Consider the following 11,712-nt stretch of genomic DNA (forward strand, 5'->3'; position numbering starts at 1 on the left):
CTTCTTTAAATATATTAAAAGGAATTGACAGCCGAATTGAACACAAGGCCCCGAAAGGCTGAGGGTAGAAAAATATTAATGGGGAACCAGGAAATGGTAGACGAACTGAATAAACACTTTGCATCAGTCTTCAAGGTAGACGATGCCAATAGCATTTCAATAATACGAATAATCAAGGGGCTAAAGGTTGGCAGAGGAGGAAATAAACACAATAACTATCACCAGAGAAAAAAAGTACTTCAGAAACTAATGACGCCAAAGGCTGAAAAGTGCTTTGGACCTGATGGGACGCAATTGAGGATATTAACGGAAGTAGCAACAGAGATAGTGGATGCACTGGTGGTAATCTTCCAAGAATCTTGAGATTTGGGGCAAGTCCCAGACAATTGGAAAACTGCCAATATGACACTCTTTTTCAGAAATGGAGGGAAATCAGGTGACTATAGGCCAGTTATCTTAACATCTGTTAGCTATTGGGAAAATGTTACAGTCTATTATAAAGGATGTAATAGCAGAGCATTTAGAAACACAGAACATAATCAAGCACAGTCAAAATGGCTTTATATTTGACTAAATTTATTAGAATTCTTTGAGTAGGTAACAATCAGGATATATGAAAGAAAAGCAGTAGGTGTAATATTTTTGGTTTTTTAAAAGGCATTTGATAAGGTACTGCACATAAAGTTACTTATTAAGATAAGAACCTGTGGTGTTCAAGATAGTAATATCACCATGAGTAGACGATTGGCAACAATTAGAAGACAGAGTTGAGATAAGGTTTTTGGGATGGCAACCTGCAATTGGTGGAATGCCACAGGGATTAGTGGTCAGGCCACAATCGTTTATAATATATTTTAATTACATAGATGAGGAAAGTCAATGTACTATTGCCAATTTTTCAGATGACAATAATAGATGCAGAGGCAAGTGCTGAGGATGATCCAAAGAGTCTACAGAGGAGTACAGACAGGTCAAGCAAGTGAGCAAAAACTTGAAAGATGCAATATAATGTGGCAAAATGACATTCATGTCGATAGAAGGAATAGAGGGTACAAATATAATTTCAATGAAGAAAACTGCAGCTCAGAGTGATTTTAAGGCCCTTATGCATACATCAGAAACATCTAGCACATAAGGTTAGCAGATCATAGGGAAGGTCACAGAATCTTGGCCTTTATTTCAAAAGGAATGGAGTATAAAAATAGCGAAATTGCACTATAATTATGCAAGGTGCTAGTCAGACCACACATGGAATATTGGGAACAGTTTCAGTCCCCTTATTGAAAGGGGGGGGGAGGGGGGTATCCTGGCATTGGAGGCAGTCCAGAGGAAGTTCTTTGGTAAATGCTATGAAGGGTTTGTTTTATTAAGAAAGGTTAAGTATGTTGAGCCTGCACTTAGACATTAATAAAACTGAGAAGTGACCTTATTGGAAAAGATTCTTAGGAGGTTTGACAGGACAGACACAGAGTGGTGCATGGCAGTGGTTGCTTCTCCCTGTGAGACAGTCTGGGACCAGAGGGCATAATCTCAGAGTAAGTGGTCACTTATTTGAGACAGAGATTAGGAAGAATTTCTTCTCTTGGAGCTTAGTGAGTCTGTGAAATTATTTGCCCCAGGGAACTGCAAATGATGGGTCATTTAGTATATTCAAAGCTGAGATAGACATATTTTTATTCAGTAAGGGAATGAGGGATTATGGGGGAAAAGGCAGAGAAATGAATTTAAGGATTATCAGATCAGCTGTGATCTCATTGATTAGTGGAGCAAACTCAATAGGCTGAATGGTTGACTTCTCCTATGTTTTATTGTCTACACCCAGTACCTGAGAATTCCTTTTCTTATCCACAGCCCTTTCTATTTTACCCTTTTCTTTTAAAGCATTCCCTGAAACACAGCTCTTTTACTATTGTTTTAGCATCTCTTGCCTTGGCTCAGTCTGGTTAAACTTCTGAGAAGGTACTTGGCACATTTTTCTACATTAATCCATTAGATATACATACATTTTTGCTGTTCCCTGGCTGAGCTGACCTGAGCAATAGTGGGATCTAGTCTTTACTTAATGGACAATAATCTTATTAAGTCATTTGCTCACCAATCATAGAATCAGACCCATATTCATTTCATTGATTTCAATCACTCTGCCAGAATGCTATTCATGGAACAAAGGTAAAAATACATTCCAGGAAAGACAATATTTCAAGCTATGACCATGCCAATGCTCACGTATTCTTCTTGAAAATCAACATTGTATGAAAAAGTCCAACTTAATCATTCTGTAAGAATAGCAGATGAGTTTATCATCAGGGAAGAATTCAGACACTGTGAAATCTGAATACATCATGAAATTGTTTAATACGATTGCTCTGCCTTCACATGTGTCCATATAGGAAACAATATCCTTTGTGTGACCCTCAGGAATTCTGCCCTTCTGAAGAAGCTACTTGTGTTACATTTCTTCTCCATTTTCATGCAGACATAAGCCTGATCCTGTTCGGACAAAGTGCCTAAACAAAAAATTGAGGGGATCTAGGGTACAGGTTTCTGCAACTACATTTATGTTTCAGTAATTAGAGCAAAGGACACCAGCAGAAAGATCCAAGTGCCTGAAACTGTTTTGGGTCTGTTTCAAAATAAAATGCCATAGCTTCCCTCTTGTTGTCAGCCTGGCATCATGATTCTTGCACATTATCTGATTTGGTGATTGGACCAGCCACTTGTTCTAGCTTTTGATAGGTACTTCTGTCAGACCCAACATAAAATGAGGTGGGAGTCAATGAATGGCCCCTCCTGTCTCATTAAAAAAAAATGCTGCATCAGTGTCTGCTCTGTGTACAAGTGCGTATCTGTTTGCAGCAAATCCAAGGAAGTCTGAGACAATGCAATGGGGAAGTACCTGATTTACACCCTTTCCATTTTCTATATATCTGCTCAATGCCAATTCAAAGGCACAGAAGAGGGGAACATCTACATTGTACAGTTTCACACATGACTAGCAGTCTTGTACATGCCCTGGGTACTGATGTCATGGTGTTCAGGGACTAATCATTAGGGCCACCAGCAGTTTCCTGCGACACCACAGCCAGGAATTCACAGGGTGTTTTGGTGATCACATAGAATACAATTATCCCCCTAATAGTAACCCTTACATACGTCTTTCTCCTTTGAAACTACAATGAAAATATTTTTGGGGGCAGCTTTAATCAAACCTTCATAATCTCTAACTAAGGAAAACAAAATAAGACAAATCTGTACATGAATATACATTACACCTGTTCGTTCCAGATACAACACCAAGAGTGTAGACAAATGCTAGAATCTATATCTACATTAAAAGATTAACTAGCGCATTTATATGGAAACTTTGTGCACAATTAAATTTGAGGTCCAAAATGAGGAAAAAGTAAGATATTTAATATGGCAAAGATTGAGATGGTTTTAACAATCACATGGGATATGTTTTCTGTTGGGAAACAGAGCATGAAGATCTTTTTCTCCAAGTTTGTGCCAATGTTTTATTACTTTCAACAACCAAAGGAAAATGCAATTCATATTCTAAACACAGTACATATATGGTATTTACATCTTCCTCAACATTCAAGTGACCTTTGTTGATTTCACTGGTGTGATACTTTAATCAGGTTGGATTTTGAAAATTGCTGCCCTCACTCCCCCCACTGCAAGAGTGGTGAAAGCAGGTGAAGATCAATGATTTCAAAAGGGAAACTGGAAAGGTATTTGAAAGAAATAAACTTGTACAGCTTTCATGTTCAATAGAGTGAATAGGACTGACCAGATTTCTCTGCACATCATCAACATCAACTCAATGAGCCAAGCAATCTCCTTCTGTGCTGTAAATAATGTTATGATATGATGCTTGAAATTCAGGTTCAGAATGGAGAGCTATCTGCTCCCTTCAACTGCATTCCTTTATGCCATTTATTAGAAGAACAAAATCTAATTTTAGTTTCAACGAGCACAAGTAAAACATCATTGAGGAATTAACAATAGCCAAGCAGTAGGATCTTAAGCATATTATTAATAACATCTTGTGCGTATAATTATTTTAATCAACCCATTCAGACATGTTATGACATACCTCCACCCCTACCACAAATGACTTAAAACTGTACTGCCTCGCCCAGAATAGGGGCATGATCACTATACCACAAGACTCTATAAAAATCAAGGATACTCAAAGCCAGAATTGTATGAGCACATATATCTCAAGATGGGCTGAAGGAGGTAGTGTACGGCAAGGTCATGGAGGGATTTGAAAACAAGATAAAAGTCAAGGCATTGTTTAACCAAGGGTCAATGTGGGTCAACAAGTCAGGTGGGGGTGGGTGGTGGGGTGTGGTGAAAAATGGGACTTGATGCAAGATTTGTGTTCTACATTTAAAGGTTATGATTGAATGGACTGATGGAGGATGATGAAGCCGAACTAAACTCTTTTACTGCACAGGGCTCAAAATTCATCAGTACCTCTCACAGAAGGTGATCAAAATGGCTTGGTAGGTGTAATACAGGGATATCAATTTAATTTTCTTAACACTATTTGTAACATTGATGTCAGTTAACTGGAAGAAAAGTTTTTTTTTGTTTTCTGAAGAGGAGTTGAAAGACAGGAACAATGACTTCAGAGGCCATCCAGAATATTGGGAATGTTTATCAAGTTGCTCTCTGCCATTAGCAATGACAATACTGTGGCAGAGAATCTTGGCCAAGCTAGGTTTAACCAAGAGCTTCTGATCATAATTATTTCCTTTTATTGATATGTAGTTACATTAATGAGAATACAAAAATATCAGTCACGCATATCAAATGATAAGGACACATATTTTCATAAAACAAAACTGGATAGGGTAGGAGTGGAATGTAAGAAAGTAACACAATTGAAAGACATCATGATTGACAGGAGTGAAGTTTGAGCTATTTCATGAATCATCTGAATGAAAGAAAGACTTTTGGTTACCATTCACTCACCTGTCATGGATTTGTACTTTCTTTCACTACCTGCTACCCTCATTGGTGCTTTGCCTTTCTCACATCTTTGCCAAACCCATTGAAGATAAGACAACTGTGAAAATTGGTTTTGCCATGTAATGTGATGCAACAGTTTGCAGTACACTGAATTCTGCAGGGATTTAGAATCACAAATAATTTCACCTCTCTCTATATTGTGCTAAAGAGACAATTGCTTCATACTTGGCATAGAAAATGTTTTTCATAACTTCAAAACCATTTAATGAGTTCACCTAAAGTATCACAAGGCTCATTCTTCCAAGAACAAATGTCAAGGCCTGTCAGCAGAATGGCATGATCATGACGATTACCATCCTTGCCCACCAATCCCGACTGCCACTGACAGAAGCTGTTCAAAGTACGATCTGCATGGTGGTTTATTAAAAGACCTGGCTGTCAAATAAAAAGGCAAAGGAAAAAGAAATAAGTTCAAAGGATGTCATAAATTGGCCCTTCCATTTTGCTTTATTTAGTGAAATAATCGTGAAAGATCAAATAAGCAAGGATGGTAGGCAACAAGCTGCTTAGACAGTTTCTATGGTACATTAAGTGGTTCAGTGCTTCATGAAAGGATGAATGTGTTGACAATGTTGCGATTTTAAGACCAATGCTGGAATTTGCAAACTATATCCTTACATGAAATTCCTAATGGCAATTGCAAAGATAACAAATTAAGACAAAGTCAAATCAGATACCAGCAGCCAATGCCTACAAGACTGTGGACACATTTTTAACATTCTGCTGGAGAAGTCAAAAGGAAATAAACTTGAGGAATACAGATTCTAACCCTTTTATGAAGAGCACTGTCACTATGATCTAAGAAAATGGAAACATGAGCGTACTTCAACAATAATAACTTAGATTTGTATGGCATCTTTAATACAAAAAGACATCCCATGGAAGATCGCAGGAGCATTATGTAATATGACAATAGCCACATAAGGAGATATATTGCCAGATGACTGAGAGTTTTGTCAAAGAGGTAGGTTACAAGCAGTGCTGTAAATGAAAGAAGTGAGGTAAAGGGGCAGAAAGGTTTGCAGAGAATAATCCAGAGGTTAGTTGCTACGAGAAACTGATGGCATGGCCACCAATGGTGGAACAATTAAAATCAGGGATGCACAAGACACCAGAATTAGGTGAGCACAGATATCTCAAGAGTGCTGTGGGGATGGAGTAAATTATGGAGAGTGTGAGGGGTAAGATCAAGGAGGACGCAAAAGCAAAGATAGGGATTTTAAAATCAAGGCATTCCCTGAGCAGGAGCCACTGTAAGTCAGTACACATGGGTTGATGGGTGAACAGCTGAAAGTTAGGACTGAGAGTTCAGGTATTGGAATGGTCAAGCCCAGAAGCAAAAAAAGACATGAAACGTAGGTCTCAGCAGAAGATTAACTGAAAAAAAAGTGGGGAGGTTCAGCATTGTTACACAGGTGGAAAATAGCATTACTGATAATTTAGAGAAAATATTTTGTACAATTTGACTGTATATATACACATTACAGAACGTCAGCACATCAGTGATTATCTAATTTAATTTGAAATTCATACCTGATCTTCCTCCAGCAGGACAATCCCAACAATTACAATATTTATGTTTCCTCCTATCGTACCATCCTTAAACAGAGTGGACACCTTGAAGGAGGCAAAAAAAATTGCAGTTTTATGTCTGTATCACAAATATATATTTCATTGACAGAATGCTACAAGCACAAGAACAAAATAATGCCTTTTTTAAAGTTTTGATTGAAAGCTAATTGAGTGAAAATCACACTGCACAATGCTCAAGAAACATAAGCCCCTAAGAAATAGGAATGGGATTAGGCCCCTTGAGCCTGCTCTGCCTTTTAATGGAACCATGACTGATCCGACACTTCTCACATCCACTTTTCCATGTTTTCTCCATAACCCCTGATTGTCTTACTGATCAAGAATTGATCCATCTCAGTCAAAAATTGGTGCTCCTTTACTGAAACTATGCCCTCTGGTCCTAGACTCTCCCGTGATGAGAAACATCCTCTCAGCATTTTGCCTGAGAAGCCCCTTAAGAATCCTATATGTTTCAATGAAATCACATTTCATTCTTCGATATTTCAGTGAGTAGAGCTCTAAACTGTTTAGCCTTTGTTCATAAGACAATGACTCCATACCAAGGATCATCCCAGTGAACATTCTCTGAACTGCCTCCGATAAAACAATATTTTGCTTTAAATAAGTAGACAAAAACTGCTCACAGCACTCCAGATGTGGTCTCACCAGCACCTTCTACAGTTGCAGGAAGACTGCTCTACTCTTATACACAAGCCCCTTGAAATACGGGCCAACATTCCATTAGCCTTCCTAATTTATTGCTGCACCTGTGTGCTAGCATTCTGTGTTTCGTGCACAAGTACTCCCAAATCCTTTTGAGTTGCAGCTTTCTGCAGTTATTTTCCATTTAAATAATATTCTGTTCTCCCTTCCAAAATGAACTTCACGTTGTCCCACATTATACTCCATTTGTCAACTTTTTGCCCACTTACTTAACCTATCAATATCACGCTATGAATGGTTTGTATCTCTCTCACAACTTGCTTTCCCACCTATTTTTGTGTCATCTGCAAATTTGTCTACAGTACATTTACTTCCTTCCTCGAAGTCATTAATATATATTGTAAACAGTTGTGGTCCTAACACTGATCCATGTGGAACCCCACTGGTTACAAGTTGTACACCTGAAAAACAACTCCTTATCTCCACTCATTGTTCAAAACGTTTTAGAAGATATCAAGTCAACACTTAAAAACATGCAATAAGTTTAAAACAGAAGTCAAGAGGTCTCCTTAAAAACTGGTCGTCAGCTCTATATCTATTTGGGGAGATCATTTGTCAATACCTGAAAGCTAAAACAAGCATTCCAACTGAAACTGCACTTAAATATATGGAATGTTTGGGTTTTTATTTACAGCATCACAGATTTCTACACCACATCAGATGCAAGGAGTAAATCGTTTGATGTTTCTTGTTTCTCCTCAAAAGGACTTTCAGTACATTAATACCTTCAATTACAGAAGACCTACCACTACTGCAGTTGATGCCACAACTGCAGACATCATGCTATTTTGAATCTCTGATGTTTAAAGTGTTGAAATGTTTTGACTCAAATCACTGAAGTATTTTGCAGGCACTCATCGGATCACACAAGATCTACTTAAGTACAAGGTCAAAAACTCAAAAAAATTCAAACAAAAATTCAAATTGTTCACATACTCAAATGAGGACATTTCGACTCCTAAAATTTAATGATCTGCCAGACAGCTATTCGATCGCAGAAATGTTCTTATAGAGAAGCCAGGTCCTTGAATTTTCTTGTCTCCATTTCTGAGAATACTTATCAATGAATGTTCTCCATAAACTGAGACCCTCACAGATACCTTGACTGTGCTGCCTCATCACCTGCTTCCTATAAGGATTCTGTTCCATTTTCTCTGCCTCAAGAGGAGGTAGAGCGTCTCCAAGGGCATAGAGATGTGCCAAGAGACTGCATTAAAAAGTTGCAAATGAACTGCATTATGGGAAATTATAAACTAGCCCACAGTGAACAGGGAACCTGTATATTATTGAAATGAGAAGAGTTTTCAGAAATAATTAGTACAGAGAGTTCTGAATGTTCTACGTGTGAATCACAAAAAGTTGGTATGCAAATACAACAAGCCATTAGAAAGGCAAATGATGGTTAGCGTTTATTGCAAGAGCAATGAAATATAAAGCAGATAAATTTTACTGCAGCTGTTCGGTTAGGCCACATCTGGAGTTGTGCATGTTTCTGGTCTCCTTATTTGGAAAACAATATAATTGCAGTAGAAACAGTTCAAAGAAAGCTCACTCAACTCATTCCTGGGATGAAGAGCTTATATTATGAAGTAACAAGATTGCGGTAATAGTCATTAGCGATCGCATTGAAACATACAAGATCCTGAGGGGACTGGATAGCGTGTGTACAGGGTGATGCTTCTTCATGATGGAGGGATATGAGACTAGTTTAAGAATAAAAATAGTCTCCCACTTAAAATGGAGAACAGCAGAATTTTTATCTCTCCGAGGGTTGTTAGTCTCTGGAATTCTCCTCCCTAGAGAATGGGGAAGATTGGATCACTGAACTAATTCAAAGCACAATTAGATTTGTTTTGATAAACATGGGAATCAAAAGGTATGAATGGAATATAGCAAAGCAGAGTTCAGACCACGAGCAGACCAGCCACTATCTCATCGAAGATTGGAGCAGACTGAAAGTCTCAAAAGCTGTACTAATTTTTTCCAGAGTCAACTGTCTATGAGAGACTCAGGGATGGAAAAGAATAGACAGATCTCTGTGGCTTCTGCATTCAGGCTTTTTCTTTGCTTATCCTCTGCCCCACCATTGTTAAAAACATTGTAATGCCAGATATTTCATAGATTTGAGAGTCATGACAAATCTCCTGTAATGTTCCTTTTATACCAATAACACAATACTCCTATCAATAGTTTGTTCCCAAAGATCTTCGAATATGAAGGCTGAATACGTTTGAATGATGCCGCACATGCTCAGTTTACTTAAATTGTCCCTACGATGCTGCCAATCACTTATGCACCTCAACTATTTTGTGAAAACTGATAACTATCAGCTGAACCACAAAGCCAAATTCTTTAGGTTGCATGCCTTCAGTCACAGAATTACAAAATAGATGATTATAAAACACCGCTCAAGTACTAATAATCATTAGGTTACCTGAAACTGATAATAACTAACAGACATGCAGTAATGAGCAGAATGAAAAGGAAACTTACCAAAGCTCATTATGCAAAAGGATGCCAAAAATCCCCTTATCTGTTTCAATGGCATCCTTATAGCTTTGACAATGGGAGACTGAAACACTTCATTAGCACAGAATGCCCATATTGTGTTATACTAGTCAGTTGTTACATGACCAAAACTCCCCCTTGTGAAAAGATATAATTGCAAGCTTGTTTGCTGGTGACAGAAGGGAGTAACATCAAGAATGCCTGCAGGATGGAATGCTAACACCGACTCTCTTTAAACTTGCTTTTCAAGCTTGGGCATTAACTGTGTTACAAATTGGAGTATATCACAGGGATAAAGAATTTAAACATAAACAGAACTTCCAGTGCCAATGCATCCACTTTGGAAAAGAACAGATAGTTTCTTTTTAAAGTAGTTTCCAGAAGAACAGCTTACATTGGCCACATCACCACTGGCCTTTAAAACCACCAAATGAAGCCGTAATGTAAAGTTTGTTTACTTATGCATTTTAAAAACTCCACCTCCCCATCCTGTAACTTGCTCTGTTCTGCTGTGTGTGTGTGTGTGTGTGTGTGTGTTTGTGTGTGCGTGCGCGTGTCTGTCTGCATGTCCGTGTCACGAAGGATTCAGGATGGGCTGTTCTCTTTTTAAGTTTTACACATTAACTTAGCGAGTTTACAATAAAAACAAACTCCTTAACTGCAGCAACTCAAGATCTGTCTGCCTTATTTTTTCAAATAGTTTTATACATGATCAAGTACATAGAAAATTGAGAAAACATGAATTTAAGAAATATTCAACACTGTTATGAACAACTTTAAGAATCAAAAGAGAGGAATATAGTCGCCCGTCAGAACTTGGTCAGAGCAAAACGAACAACCCCAATTCACCACGTCTCTGTATCAATCGATATGTGCAACAAATGCAAGGTGAATGGAGAACACCAATATTAAAGCATGCTATTCTCACACTGTCTGAATGCGCCTTGCACGAACGTTACATAGTACTTTTGCCAGTAAACAGGTGGTTGATTGGAATGAAATATATTTATCTTCACAGCCTTACCATATTTAGTATAGTTAATACATAAGTAGTTATGTTCTCGCTGCCATGCTTTTCAATCATCTTCTTGTCCACCACAACTAATGTTTCCACATTAAGCTTTTCATTCTTTTGCATCTTGAACAAGGAACGCTTATTTCTGGATAAGAATCGATACTCATCTGGCAGAATATACATATCTGTTTCTGGGGGTTTTGGCATATCTGCAGAAAAAGAACAGTTAATAAATCATGCAGTGCTTTTGAAAGAATACTTTTTGTGCAGAAAACATATGTTGTAACTGCTCTCTCCAATTAGATAAGAAGTTGCAATAATTCACCCTACCTAGCTAAAATAAAAGTTACGCAGGTCTAAAAACTAAAACTATGATACAGGAGAGGTTTTGAATCAAATTCTCAGAATTTTGTACCTGTTAATTTTTTTCTACGAGTCGTGTTTGAAATATCACATATGCACCAGCCAAAAATCAACTAATATCACTCCTGATCATTTAGAGCTGCTAATCCAGCATTCCCCTTGAAAATGGGATGTGTGAGTTAACTCCTGAATGCCCAGGGAATTTCTTTCAGCCTATTGAGGTTGTATGGGAGATCTGCTGGAATTCTCGGAAAGAAAATCAAATAAATATAAATATCAAGGAAACCTCAAGACGATGTCTCCCCAACTCCCTGTGCTTTGAAATGTTGTTTCACCGCAGTAAATATGGATGAAACAACATACTTAAATAATAAATAGTGTGGCATAAGAATGTGATGCTGAGTTACAAGACAACAAAAAAGTTTGTGATAACAAGGTGTAGAGCTGGATGAACACAGCAGGCCAAGCAGCATCATAGGAGCAGGAAG

General features: G+C 37.9%; 1 protein-coding gene across 1 annotated transcript in view; it reads right to left on the reverse strand.

The window, feature by feature from the left end:
- The window catches only part of LOC109919117 (A disintegrin and metalloproteinase with thrombospondin motifs 16), a 226,707-nt gene that overhangs the window by 160,994 nt on the left and 54,001 nt on the right, over nt 1–11,712 (reverse strand). The window contains exons 5-7 of the mRNA XM_048618170.1: nt 10,871–11,070; nt 6,577–6,660; nt 5,259–5,418 (exon numbers count right to left, since the gene is read on the reverse strand). Of these exons, the coding sequence (XP_048474127.1) occupies nt 5,259–5,418; nt 6,577–6,660; nt 10,871–11,070 (444 nt within the window). The remainder of the gene's footprint in view (nt 1–5,258; nt 5,419–6,576; nt 6,661–10,870; nt 11,071–11,712) is intronic.

This window comes from Rhincodon typus, chromosome 2 (assembly GCF_021869965.1).
Source record: "Rhincodon typus isolate 14 chromosome 2, sRhiTyp1.1, whole genome shotgun sequence".
Classification (NCBI taxonomy): domain Eukaryota; kingdom Metazoa; phylum Chordata; class Chondrichthyes; order Orectolobiformes; family Rhincodontidae; genus Rhincodon; species Rhincodon typus.